The 15,379-nt window shown below is 36.2% G+C and overlaps 1 protein-coding gene across 2 annotated transcripts in view; it reads right to left on the reverse strand.

Annotated features, from left to right (window-relative positions):
- Positions 1–880: 880 nt before the first annotated feature.
- Positions 881–15,379, reverse strand: part of LOC115926229 (partner of bursicon-like) — a 29,712-nt gene continuing 15,213 nt past the window's right edge. Inside the window, exons 1-3 of one of the 2 annotated variants that reach the window (XM_030990908.1) lie at positions 14,285–15,118; positions 10,988–11,260; positions 881–2,480 (exon numbers count right to left, since the gene is read on the reverse strand). In XM_030990908.1, the coding sequence (XP_030846768.1) occupies positions 2,325–2,480; positions 10,988–11,224 (393 nt within the window). In that variant the 5' untranslated portion in view covers positions 11,225–11,260; positions 14,285–15,118 and the 3' untranslated portion in view covers positions 881–2,324. Of the gene's footprint in view, positions 2,481–10,987; positions 11,261–14,284; positions 15,119–15,379 lie in introns of those variants that run through there. The other variant, XM_030990907.1, reaches the window with a different exon arrangement.

Here is a 15,379-nt window from a genome sequence, read left to right on the forward strand (position 1 = left end):
ACAGATAATCTTACATTTTATTTGACAATATTCACCATACTTACTATTTTGTTCTTTTAATTTTCATTCAAAATTTCAAGCGCCATCACAATGTAAAGCGAACCTAATTTGTCACCTAAACTACGTACAAATCGATGAAATTTTACCCTTTCTAGTACTGAAAAGTAAGAGAACACGCATTATTATATGTTTACACTTTGTATGAATATCATCACATTATCACAGCTCCAGTATAAACCCATGAGAGGTTTCATTTGATAGATACTAGTAAGGTGTTGTTTACACTGAAACCAATCTCTGAATTAGAAGATAACATTGGCGTCAAATTAGAACTCGTTCTTGTTTTCAGCTGGATGGGTCCAGTCAACGAGTGGGCACTGATCTTCATTTCTTCTGATAAGTAATTAGTTCAAAGTCCTATTTGTCATTTGTGATTTAAAGACTCGTGAACAATGGGGATATTTGAAAATGGCATTTAACATGCTCTTAAAGGCTTGAAAGCATACTACTAGACAGCCAAAGTGATCACCCGAGAAGAGATTATCTTTACAGGGGAACTTTTCTATCGAGAAGATCCTTCCATTAACGGCTACAACTTTGCATGAAATATAACACAAGTCTCATTTTAAAATTATTTTGAAAAAAATAAAAAGCACGTAAACATACTTTTAGCATATATTCACATTCAATATTCTTCAGATGATTAAGGGGGGGGGGGCGTACTTTGCCATTACTGAAGATATAGACGATGCAGCTGAATAAATCCATTTATACGGTCTTTTGAAGAGCACATTTCTCATATATGAACTAAAATCGTTTAATAGAGACTTTCACTTTGACAAAATTTGATGCTCTGATATAAGAAAGGCTTAATCTTTACCTCAGTTAAAGACATGAAAAGGAAATCCATCCCTTGTGATAAGTTCATTTTTATTAAGGCAGAAAATAAGATACAAAAAATGACGAATTAAATCGGACAAATAATAATAAAGTTATCATCGTTTTAAATATGAGATCACTAATAAGTCTATGCGAATCTCAATTTGGCAGTTTGGTCATGAGACTGTGACGTAATCGCGCATAAATCTCCCCTTTGTTGTGTACAAAATATCATTTATTTCTGTTTTTCTCCTAAGAGCCTTCTCTCTTGTTGCAACACTAAAAATATATTATGGATAGCTTATTATTGTTATTACAGGTCCTTCAAAGAGAATAAACCTTTCTGAGTCACAAATTTGTATAAAATATAAATTTGAGTAATTTCGTGTCTTGGAACAAATAGGAGAGTTGTCCGCTACTACATCGCAGAGATATTACCGATTCAGCCAATTTTGTTTCTCAATATTTGTCCGACTTCATTAAAACTTTTCCCAGTCTACTTCTCTGATTTGTCCTACTTTCCTCCAGAGTATTTGATATTAAGGTTTAATTTCCCGTTAATCAAATATAGATTAACTGGATATCATTCCCTTTATGACAGGACACCTTCATGTATTGTACACATTACTCTTTAACCATAAAATCACACTAGTATTATCAACTTCGTATTAAAAATATATATAATAGAATTATTGAAATTGTGTATAAATCCATCGAAAACATGTTTAAAGAATAGTGAACAGTTCAAGCAAAATCAATTTTGGGTGTTCGAAGTCGTTTCTTTTGCTTTGTTTTGAAATGCGTTCATAAAACCCGTCAGCATAAAAAGGCACTACTAATCTCACGTTAACCCTTGACCCGAGTACAGTTATGCTATCTTTCCTTTCATAGTTATTGTGTTAATTACATCAATCTTGACACTAAACCTACATGAAGCGAGTAGTAGCTTTAAACATTACAGTACACGTCTGCATTTGAAATTCCTAACATTCGTATTTTTGGTGATAAAGATAAACAATAGATTGGTTTGATTTCTCGCGTTCCTCGGAGACATTCAAGAGGATCTTAAAACCTGACGTCTAAAATGATCTTTATCTGACCTGTCATTCAAATAAAATGAAGCTTAATATTAGCAAAATAAATCTTGAATTGGACATTCATCGTTTTTGTTTATTGGCATGCCTTAGTTTTAAAAGTGTTGATAGGTCATTTAATGTTTTGATAAAGCCTTACTCATGTTCATGCAGCATTTTACAAAAAGAAATATGTCAGAATGACATCATTATAAAATGAATCATTGATTAATTAATTATGAAAAACAAAGGTCCTTTACTTTCCAAACACCAACATTAAAATCATTTACAATACATACAATTATGAAGGACATAATACATAGGAAAACCTCTCAGTGAACAAATATAGTAAAAACCGAATATGGGAAAATCTTAGAATGTACAGATCTGGCAACGGCAGGCTTCGGGTTGTTTTAGAGTCACTTGGTGAGTGAAATCTGGATCTGTGATTCCTAGGGCGTGATCGTAGCAGTTTGTCATGACAACCTTCTTGTGAACCATCCCATGTTCTCTGCAACAGTGACATTTCTGAAATAGCAATCAAAGAACAGAAGATAGTTTGTAAAGAATATGAAGTAGTTAATCCCTAAAGGCATATTGATGCGCTCGAAGATAACGCATTTCTAGATTACTTTCTTGAAAGAGAAGGTAGAATTCTTGTAAAGATGCAAAATAGTTTTGAGCTCTATCCCTCTTTTAAAGGGTTACCTACACTAAACCCGTAACAAAATGAACAATCTTTTAATCTTCAAGATCTTAAAAAAAATAATCCTGAACCACATTTTGAAAGTAACAAATCTACCTTTTTTTGTTACTGTATATTTAAAATGAATTATTCTGTTATTTTACTACTGTATGCATTTTGAAATTATTTGCAACAAGAAGGACTAAAAGCTGCACTTCGTAATCATTTATCTCCGACAGCACGGAAGTAGTTTCATTTATATGCGATAAACTTTTCAAAAACAATCGCTCAACGGTTCTTTTGTTGCCTCCTTTTGTTCAAACCGGTTAATAAAACTAGCTTTCGTGTGGCCAACCTAATGGTCTTTGGTCTTAGATCCAATATTATGTTCATGTGACACGTGCTCAGTTTTACCCGTCAACATAATAGAAAAACTGTTGATTTTATTAGAGGTTTAAGGTAAGAACATTTTAAAATATTTTCATGTTTTGCTTGCATTATAAACTACAAATAGTCTCTTACAATAAATGTACACCTATTGATAAAAAGAACATAGTTTCAATCAAATATTTGCAATTTTAAAGCTCACTCAAACTAGTACTATTTTATTAGATTATGAACCCTTTTCCCCACTTCTTAAGTCAATATTTCGATTGAGACCTTTATAAGAACACAAAACGCCTAGGGAACCATCCAAATTGTTTAATTCTAACGTGACTCAGTGAAACAAAACAATTATTCTTTCTTTCTCTTCGGTTTTGTTCCAAGTCGGGAATTCCTTGAGCATTTAAAACGAGCATCAACGGAAATAGCGTTGTAAGCAGGTGGTTTTGATTTGGATGTTTCCACGACGATAGGTTTGCCATCGACTATTTCTTAATGGATCTCAAAAAGGTACCATTCTTACACGGACTTCCCTCTTTCCTCTGGTTGCTCTACTTCCTGTCAACCCTCTAACAGTCCTTCATATTATGACCTTTCATGTATCCTCTTTATCTGGGAGAAAATCCCTGAACGAAATGCGTTTCAAAGTTTGTCTTCATCGAGATGTAATTGTTCGATATCACGAGGCAAAGTAATTCATTATAGACATGGTAGTCCAGACCTTCAAATTCTAAAATGTTTGTTATGTTTCCATGAAGGCAAACGCAATGCTAATAAGATGTAATGTCCAAGAGAAGAAAAAATATAATCATCAAAATCAGGAAAGAAATGGGATAAATCATCCCCCCAAAATAGACATCATGACTTACGAGGATGCAAATATACATAAAGGAAATGGATAGGGAGAGGGGAGAAAGAGGAGGAGAGGGAGGAAGTGAGAGCGAGAAAGAAAGAGAAAAAGAAAGAGAGATAGAGAGAGGAAGAGATAGAGAGAGAGAGAGAGAGAGAGAGAGAGAGAGAGAAAGAGAGAGAGGGGTAGAGGTGGGAGGGAATTAGAGAAACGGGAATGATAAAAAGAAGAAATGACGGTGTTAGTTAGGGTGTGCGATCATGATATTGTATCATTTTTACCAGTGTTTACACAGATATGGAAATTGTTTACATAGGTAGATGAAACACTCATGCGTTAAGAGGTTTCGAGAAAATGATGAACACGAGCCTCTAATCGCAATTTCAGCGGATCCGTAATTCACACCACCTTCGCAAAAATGACTTCTTAAATATTATTAATCATTAATAATTCGGGAGGAGAGCAGTGTGAAAAGCAAACTTAATTAATGTGATCCCTTGCCTCTCTTCCGGTGTGACTAATTTGGATATCAATTATGTAGCACCATGATAATACCAGAGAGGCGGGGTAGAAAGCGTTGTAACGCACTCTCTCACTACTATATGAATCCCCCTACAAATTTTGTTTTTCAACTTTTGTTGACAAGCTGACACTTTTATGACAACCCTTTATAACTTGTTTATAACATAACAGTTTACCCATGTACCATGTATACGTCTAGAAATGTATATATATCGGGACATTACTGAGTATAGAACTGCAAGGATTTGCTGGTTTCACTTTCCCCCTTCTTTTTTTGTTGGTTATTGTACTCCGGTTTTCTTTGCTATTAAGCTTTTCTTATACTCATTCACGTAACTGGACATGAAACAAAATAAAGTAAAATAAAACTTAGAATAAGTTTTTAAATAAGCCAATTGTAAGATTTTACATTAACAAAAATGTGCATGCTTCCCTTAGGTGGTAAGTTATGAGGGAATAAAGAGTTCGCGTGAACAAAATTCTTTCTCGTCGTCACATTTTCTTGGTATTATCACTATGGTGACGGATAATGATGAGTGACGACCACTTACTGGTATGATAGAGTAACGATCGGGTAGAGCACCACGTGACCCAAACCACCACTGTACCATGCACTCATGCATGTACCCTGTAATATTCTATTTAATATATGAAGATCATTGAGAGAGCACGTAGGTCACGTGGATAGGGTGTTAACCTGAATAAAGTACAGTACTAATGTGATGCGATGAGGGGGAGAGGATGATATCAATGAAAGTGTGATTAATTGGTCAATATTAGCTGAGAAACACGTCACGTCTTCCTGACTTCATTCATCCATGCCTCAAGTCTAAGTGAATACCATGTAGGCGAGGGTGCGGGGGAGGGGGTGTGGGGAGGGGCTACATGATATGAACAGAGGAAATAATAGATCGCGAGATACAGAGTCATCTTACTTTAAAGTAAGTAGTATGAAAAGAAAGAAAGCGCCTTCCACCTTCCTCTAAGCAATATGGGACTTTTTAGACCAGCGCTTCTAAACTGATGAGCCGGGATGTCGGCCAGAAAGACATAGGCCTATGTTTTTCGAGATTTTTTTTTAAAGAATGTGTGATCTTACATGTCGAAGCTGCAAATCAGCTTAGATTTACATGTACCATAATGAAAATGTCTTTTCTTGTTTTGTTCGCTCGCATCGCTCGCTTCGCTTGCTTTGCTCACTCACGAGATTTATACACAGAATGGTAAAATAATATTTAACCAGAAATCCTCAGGATCCTTGCCACTGCTTACGGTTTTAGATCTCCTCTGTGAATTTGTCTACCCGTGATGGATAAAATGGACAATAGTGTGTTTCAGGGTTAAACACGCCCGAACATAACGCTCGTTCGCATGCTCACTCGCTTGTACTAGTTGGGAAGATCTAGATAAATATGTGCAGGTGAAGGGCGCAATAATACTTACACTCGCCACTGCTTACCTTCACAATTCGTCCTCTGTTTTCTTGTGTCACGTTTTATTGATATTTTTCTCAAGTGTTTTGTAAGGTGGGCCTTGAAATATTTCTATCAGCCAAAGTAGGCCTCCAGTTTTCAAAGGTTGAGAAGCGCTGTTCTAGACGTTTTGAATAGCGAGTTTTTGTTGGAAGGGAGTAGAAATCGGATTAGAAAGAAATATGTGCCTAGTGTTGGTATAGGAACAAATGTAATCAAAAGAGTAACGCAAATTAGATACCTTGGAATCTTAATTGATGAATACCTTGACTTGAGCAAGCAAACAGATATGCTTAAAACTAAATCATTTTCTGTTGTAAAGCAATGGTAGTTTTTGATATCAAGAAATAAGAATAAATGTTAAAATGGCTTGCCATAAAAACAAAGTAATACGCAAGCCAAATACGCAAAAATGTGACTGAGGCACTGTTGTATTTGTATACTTTGTATTGCGTCTTATATTCAATTGTATATATTTCGTATGTAATTTATGTATGTATTATGTATGCACGGACTTGCAGACAAATAGCCATTGGCTGAAGCAAGTCATCCATGTTGAAATAAAATGAAATGAAATGAAATGAAACGAAATGAAATAGCTTGGTACATTTCTTGGGTACCCAAGCACATAAACGTGGCAAGACATGGTGCCCGACATCTTCTTCCTCGAGCACTTTACATGCTACTTATCGACACCTTCAACTTTTATGGTGTCATCACGTGTCTGTTACAAGAATGGTGCTCATTTCTTGAGGCCAGGCGTGTTTTATAATACTGGTCATCGTATTGAGTGACATGTAGAGAGATAGGATTAATGACCACTACAAAATGCATCAAACTCACGTAGGTATTAAAGGGTATGTTGGACACAGAACGAGGACATAAGGTAAACAAAAGTCCACAAGCTTCCACATTCCACATTCCACGGCACGTCACTGATGATTTAAAGGGATAGTTGAGTTCTGTTGCAGAGGGTGCTACACAAATTTTTTTTTGTGAGATAATGAAAAACTGAGTGCCAAATTTGAAAGAACATAATATTTAAATTACAAAATCATCTTTGTTTGATCAAAATCGGTTCAGAGACGGCTGAAATATAACGATTTATAATAATACTTGTGTACAACCACAAAATATTGGATATTTTGAAACATTTGAAAAAAACGTTGAAAAAAACGAAATAACGCCTTTTACGTCGTATTTCAACTAATGCCGATGTTGGCTTTTTTGTTGGCATTTTCGTGTAGCTTATATTATCCACAGTTAGCCGGCTCATGTATTGTTATTTTTAATTAAATAACTAATGAACGGTCACCGTGTTTTTTTTTTTTAAAGTAGAGCTGAATTGGTATGATCGCATTAGCTAAATGTCACACATTTTGAGGTCTAAAATTACCTTTATCGCAATTTTTGGTTCTAAAAGGGCACTATAAATGTCAAAGATAAGAATAAAAGCAATAACCATGCACTTTGAAGGCTTTTGCGGTCTGAAAACAGAACTCAACTATCCCTTTAGGCTCCACTTGTTTTTTTAATTTCTTTTCTTATACGAATAGCTTCGATCAAAGGTATCGATGTAATCATTGAATAGAATCTATGAGCCAAAACGCTCGAATAATATTCAAATCTATAAATGAATCTTAACATACATAAATAAGTACTTATGATCCTAATTCCTAACAAATGTAGGATCAGGAATTAAACACTTTTTTCTGAGTACGATATAGGTTAAGAAACGTCTTTTTACAACAGCAGTACAAGTAATACAATGCGATGAACATGTCAGATTGATTTCTAAATCACTACTTTTTTTTCTATAAAGAAAAGCTAGATACAATTTGCAAATTTCAGTTATGCTCCATATTATAGGCCCTATCTCAGGACCGTAATGTGATGATGACGAAGGGAAGAAAACAAGTAATGTAAAGGTAATGTTCAATCAATATTGCCCCCATTTAGCAGGTATTCATGTGTACCTCTAAGGATATTTGTCTATGGAAATAGAATTGAGTGGCATTGTGGATCGAGACTCCTATTGATCTCCCATTCATGATGACCCATTTTAATTTCCCTTTGGATAATGCATAACAGTTGCATGAACTCCCTGATGAATAGGGGAATGAGAACCTCATCGCCCTCAATAATTACCAAAATCGAACGTATATTCAGTTATCCCGAATTCACCAGGCTTACGGTGTCGAGATAGCATACGCACAATAGCAAAACTAGTTTTAAATAGTAATAATATAACGAGTTTACAAAGAGAGAATTGCGATGACAGGCGAATGAATATATGAACTCCCGTGCGATGATACACAAAGGGTAAGCAAATATAACAATGCCTCAATTGTATCTTGAGGTTTTCTTTGAAGTAGCGTTTTCTTTCTCAACCTTCGGGTTAAATTCTCGGTGGACTCTCTCTCTCTCTCTCTCTCTATCGTGTACTATTTTTCTTTAAAAACTTTGAATTCTTGAATATCAGTATTGTTCAGATATATCGACTAAATCATTCATAACGGTTTATATATTTGCTCCCGACCACTTCTTTTAGCCAACCTTCTATTATGAATGAAACGTAAAAGTGGCATGAAGACCGGATGGATTTCGATTTTCAAATCATAACAAAGAAAGTATTTACTTTAACGTCTCATGATGTCACTTGGGATTTTAATTATTAATCATGGTCCTTCTTTAGATTATTTGAACGGAGTTGATATAAGGAGACACTCAGCGTAAAGGGAATGTCGCTAACTTAGACCTTGTTAACACTGGTTGACATTGGTGTGCAGCTGGGTAGGAAGTGTTCTATATTCCTCCCATTATGTTTCCGTGCGATATGATATCCGTTGCTTACTTATATATGCTTTGTATCAATGGAGATGGCACGGAATGGTACGGAACAATTCCAAATATAACGGGTTATCCGTACTTCATCTTTGAAATGGGAGGAAAAGTGCATTCACTCGACATTTATAGTATACTTTTGCCTGGGTCATAATTGGGATCTTTGGCTCGCATTTGTTAAAAGCGTCTTAATTTTAATTCAGGTTTAAGTGCGTAAAATCAGTCCAGTGATTTAAAGGGAACTTCACGTGTCATCCCATAAAAACATCATGCATGAATTCTAAATAAACAAACAAAATTCTCGTCATCTTAAAATCGACTTTCATTTTCATTTCATGACTGGGTTCTGTTTAATCATTTCGTTACACATATAATATTATATAAAGATCGTATAACAGCAGGTGTACCTCTGCCCACCTTTACAAACATCTGGCCTTTGTGTTTCCTCATTGACCGAATGAAAAAAGAAGGGCCGTTTAGACAGCAAAATATAAAACTCACGGAGTACATGTCCTATCGGCATCACTTCTTTCAGCTTTCTTAACGATATATTACCATTTGAAACAAATCCTGACACATAATTATGTTACGAAATGACAACCCAGGGAACACACACACAAGCATATACCTAACGTATAAACTCACACACACTCACCCACACACGCCCACACACATAAAAAGGTTATTGGGACTCAAATGAACGCTCTATGAACGTGTTAACGCCCTCCGGATTATTTCTTTTCAAATTGAACCCTGTTAACCATAATGCATTGGGGTGATTGTAAGGGGTGCGTATAGCTCCGCCTCTGAACCAAGCATTCACTAATTTACGTTTTGCAGTTAATATAGTGAGAGTGGGTGGACACTGGATATTAAACTTCATTTTTCGTTTTCTTTGCAAGGGTGATTGGCAGGTTTTGTACACATTCAGGGTGTTACGATCCGTCTCTTACAATAATTTCCCTCGAGCATTTGCAATGTTTGTCGAAATGTCCTGCTTAGTGTTCACCATTCATAAAACTAGGCCTTGTGCGAGGGTGTGATCGGTAACCAAGGGGCTCATGTTGACTCAAACAAAAGAACGAGGAAGGGGGAAATGGGCCTTGGAAATGAAGATTGCGAGAACGGAGACAGTAAATAAAGTGGGCGATGGAGATGAATAACACTTTAAAGACGGAAGGGTTAAACAAAGATTTAAAACGGCCGAAGAGCGACAGTGTATTATACATATAAATATGAAATAATAATATGATAAACTAATATAAATATAAATATTTATTATACATATTAAATTTGTTAACGTACCCCTTTGAAAATGTGTTCACTCCTTGAATGTTGATTTAACATTTGTGTTTGTACCATGCACGATTGATAGAAAAGTGTGCAGAATTATGAGGGATCTTGGGACAGAGAGAGAGAGGGGGACAGAGAGAGGGGCATGTAGAGGGTGTGTGAGAGATAGAGAGAGAGAGAGAGAGAGGTGGAAGAGAGAGGGAGGGGTAGAAAGGGAGAGGGAGAGAGAGAGAGAGAGGTGGAAGAGAGAGAGAGAGAGAGAGAGAGGGATGGAGAGGAAGAGAGAGAGAGAAAGAGAAAGAGAGAGAAAGAGAGACAGAGAGAGAGAGAGAGAGAGAGAGGGGAGAGAGAGTTGGGAGAGCAAAGAACGACATAGATACATAGAAATGATACCAATGAACAGGTGAAAGATGGTGTGAGCAAAATGCATGGAAAGTACGGGGCAGTGTAAATAAATGAAGAAAAAGATAGATACATTAAATAAATGGTAAGACATATACCATCAGCAATACAAAGAGTGTTATAGAAGCTAAATGCTCATTGAATCGTCATGGCCAATATGTTTAAATCGAGTAGAAGATAGAAGTCACTACGGGAGATAAATAAAGACCTACGAAAGGCAAACAGAGAGACTGAGATAGAACGAGATGTAGGCCATGACGAGAGAGATAATTGGAAAGAAAGAGAGAGAGAAAGAGAGAGAGAGAGAGAAAAAAAAAGAGAGAGAGAGAGAGAGAGAGATATATATTTATATACTAAGTACAAAAATATTGGACGTGATTTATTAGTCGATCGCAAAGACTTTTGAAGAAAAAAAATTCATGTAGCCTTTTGAAAAATGCGAACACGACAATGACATATTACGCAAATCGAAAACGATTAATATAGGCGATAGTAGGCGATACAATAATGTACTGAAACTGCCCTCGAGTGGATTCTGAAAGACTTTGCAATCGTTAAAAAGGGAAACAAAATCTGTATTCACCTTATCAAAGCCATGTTGTAAGACGGTAGGAGACACCTGTGATATGCATTTACCCTCGCATTGGTTCACCTGAACTCGTTTCCGACATCGAAGAGTTCTTTGAAGGTTATCGTCCACCACCTCGACATCTATGGTAGTCTCGCCGTGTGACAGCTCACAAGTCTCGCCATCCGCGAGAGAGCTGACGCGAGAAACGCTTCCCGCCCCACAGAGTAAGACGACGAGAAGTAACAACATGGCGTACAGCCAGATGCCAGGTGGTTTAGGCGTGAACTGTGAAGAAAAAAAAGAGGGAGAAAACTTTCAAAATTAACATTCGGGCTACTACTACTACTAAAAAAAAATAAAAAAATTAAAAAAAAAAAAAAACTACGATAATAAATGTAGTGTAGGTACATGTACTTAATACTAATATTACTACTACAACGGCAACCAACTATTACTACAACTACAACTACTACTGCTGCTATTGCTACTACTACTACTACTACCACAACAACTACTACTACTTCGCTAGTGAGTGTGAAATTGGGTGTTTTACAGACGTGTATCAATCGATCAGATATGACTATTCACGTCTGGGACCATCCGAAAGACGTGACTCAGTTTCGAACCTGCGTTTGTAACTTCCATTTATGGCTGAATCACAGGTGCACGCCACAACGCTATTACCACCACTACTACTACTACTACTACTACTTCTACTACTACTACTACTACTACTACTACTACTACTACTACTACTACTACTACTACTACTCCAAGTACTTACTACTACTGCTAGAATTATCATGAGCACTACTACTTACTACTTCTGCTAGAACTACTCCCGCTAGAAGAACTACTACTTCTACTACTACTACTTACTGCTCCTGCTGGTACTACTACTGCTACTACTACTACTACTACTACTACTACTACTACTACTACTACTACTACTACTACTACTACTACTACTACTAATCCTACTACTGCTAGTGCTACTACTTCTACTACTGATACTACTGTTGCTAGCACTACTACTACTACTACTACTACTACTACTACTACTACTACGACTACTACTTCTATTATTAATACTTCTCTACTACTTCTCTACTTCTAATACTACTACTACTACTACTGCTAGTGCTACTACTTCTTCTACTGCTACTACTATTGCTAGCACTACTACTCTACTACTACTACTACTACTACTACTACTACTACTACTACTACTGCTGCTACTACTACTACTACTACTACTACTACTACTACTACTATTACTAGTACTACTACTCAGTACTACTGCTAGTACTACTACTCGGTACTACTGCTAGTACTATCAATATTACTACTAGCGCTACAACAACGACTAAGATTAAAATATGAGTGACATAAAATAAAGCATCATTTGAGAGAGCATTTAGCCTTATTAACTGATTTTGAGTGTCGAATATGCTGGAACAAATAGTCAATCGACGTCCATTTTTTAAACGAGTGTTTCATTTGGAAATAATCTAAGGTTGCATTTGTGATTAAACGTGAAATGGTGCCAAAACGAAGAAAAACTGGCTACTAATAATACCGGGGCATTGAACTATACTACAATGTGCTTTCAGCTCGTCAATCATGAGACTTGTCGGGGGTGACGGTCGAGGAATATTAATCACTTTAATTATGGAGTGAGTCTGATTGGTGATTCATGGCTTCAACTAATTCAATCATCGTGATCATCACAATACAAGGAGGGACAAAGACAATTTTAATTAAACGATGCGGAGGAGAATATGGGATGACTAATTAATAAGGTAGCAAAAACTAAAGCAAATAAATCCAAATGTACATAAGAATACCAAAAGGTCTGTCCTTGTTGTTGTTATTGTATTTGTTCTTTTGGTTCTTGTTGTTGTTGTTATCGTACGTGTTGTTGTGGCTGTTGTTGTTATTGTACTTGTTGTTATGGCGTTTGCTGTTGCTGTTATTGTACCGGTTTTTGTAGATGTTGTTGTATTATGTCTCAATACACCCAGGTAACGTAATATTTATGTATTTTTGGTACAATATACAAGCTTGAATTAAGGATTTTAATTTATTCTCAAGGAATAGCCTATCCTTTCTTTATGATCCAGATAATACAATCTTTGAATTTAGCACAAGATTTGGTTCGAATGATAATACAAACATTCTCTAACGCTATCCACGAGGAAAACGAATCCCCAAAATATTCATGATTTCGAATTGAGTTCATTTGTAATTGAGTATTAAAATGACAATAGTTTCAAAGCATTGAATCAACTCCCCTTAATTTCACGCGTGAATGTTCCAAAAGAGCTGAGGACCCTGCACAGTGAAAGGAATTAATCATGCTATCATAGCTTACAATAGCGTTCTGTTGAAATTGAGCAGATATTGAGCAGTAATAACAAGATCTCAAATACATCGAATAACCAACACAAGGGCAATTTCAATACCCCATTCTACATCATAATAATGGAAGTCATGTTCGGACTACGTAATACCTCAGATGTCAAATATGTTGTCAAATTGAATGGAAGAAAATAAATATTCATTTGAATTGAATTGAATTGAATTGTCATGTTAGTACAATGCAATAGGTCATGCACGAGCTTATTGCTCTGGGTGGGTTTTTTTTAAAAGTAATTGCGATTGTGTTTAATGCATTCTAATCAATTTATCACACCATGCCGTCTGCACACTCCGACATCTTCTTTGGTTATCATTTTAATGAATCTACTCACTTGTATTTCACCAAACGGAAATACACCCCTTTCAATAAATCTACTTCACAGAGTAATGATAAAACACCAACAAAACCTGTATATCAGGTGATGCTGACCGCAAAATTATATGTACAGTGCGAGACAAAGACAATACATTCTAAACATGGAACATAAATATCAGTACAAGTATCTATTTCCACGTCATCGTATTCATTCATGCAAATAGTTTGTGCACCATCTCCAATTACAGGAGGATATTCTTACCAAAATGATAACTTTAGCTAAACGACATGTGGACATTTCGTTCGAAGTAGCTTCCGGCATCATATAATGTCATATTTTTCCAGGGTATAGAGTGGCAGTGTTTTATTAAAGGACATTAGTACCATGCCAGGACTCGAACCCATGACCTTAGTATTTCATGTGGACTGTTAATAAACTACTGAGCCACAAGTAACTTAAATGCCATGAGTGTCTACCTGCTATTCTCAACAAAATTCTTAGATACTCTACGAAGACTTAACATAATTATACGTGGCAAGTCAACTGCACGGTAAAATTAGGAGCTACAAACCTGGGAAGAAAACTTCGTGTAGATGTCGGTCGATTACAGTTCGGTCGTTTACAACTTTGTCACTTTTTTACAGCAATCTACAGTTGTACATCAAGGTGAACAAGTTATTGTATAGTTCGATGAAACCTCCTTAACGTCTTGAGGTGAGGAAGACAAAGTGAAATAAACTAAGCAAGTCGAAACCTGAACAAACGCTAATTGCAGTCACGCCAATAATATTTCACGTAGTCGTTTTTTCTCTTGTACTCTACAAAGATAAACATGCAATTCCTATTTGGTAGTTCTTGACTGGCATAGCCGGTCAGTAGCGTTAAGATAATTATACACCACGCACATCCAAACGAAGGCAAATCATCAAGCGAGTCAAAGCGAATAACTTCTCAAATTGCACGAATGATCTCATCCGATTCAATAAATAAAAGAAGTTTCGAAATGAGTGAGACGATGACGTCATTGGCATCGATGTCAGCTTGAGATGCAACCTTTTACAATTAGCCATGCAATGAAGAGTGATGCAAGCAATTCTGATCATGTGATCATGGCGGGTAAACGTCTAATCGGACCAGATGAAGTGAACAGATTAAAACGATCTAATTTAAGAAAGAATCACCTGTCCAATCCTGAATGCGATCGTTACAACTTCTCGATCTTGCTTGACACACTGAAAACAAGTAATGATGGGTGAACCTTGAGATTTAAAGATGAGAGTTCAAATTCAGATCAATATATTTAAATAAATCCGCCCCTCAGTGGGTGCAATTGAAACAGCACCTTGTGGGAAATGAGGCAATCTTGACAAGTTTCCAGCGATGTCCATTCAGCACCGGATTTCTGAATCACGATTAGTCCGTTTAATCACGTCAATACACAATGATCAATAAAGGCAGACAAATTATTCTTCTCAATCGTTTTACTCTTTTTCTCTACAGACATGGTATTTAAAACCGTTTCTTTGAGATGTTTTCATTTCGGTTCCAACCACAGAAAATCAAATTGTGTTCATATTTTGTGCATGAATACATTTGAAAAGACCCGTCTGGCCTTGAGTCCAGCCACAATTCTTTTTCTAGTTTTCATGGAGAGGATACTCAATCA

The sequence above is a fragment of the Strongylocentrotus purpuratus genome, unplaced genomic scaffold, assembly GCF_000002235.5.
Source record: "Strongylocentrotus purpuratus isolate Spur 01 unplaced genomic scaffold, Spur_5.0 spur5_scaffold_19, whole genome shotgun sequence".
Lineage (NCBI taxonomy): Eukaryota > Metazoa > Echinodermata > Echinoidea > Camarodonta > Strongylocentrotidae > Strongylocentrotus > Strongylocentrotus purpuratus.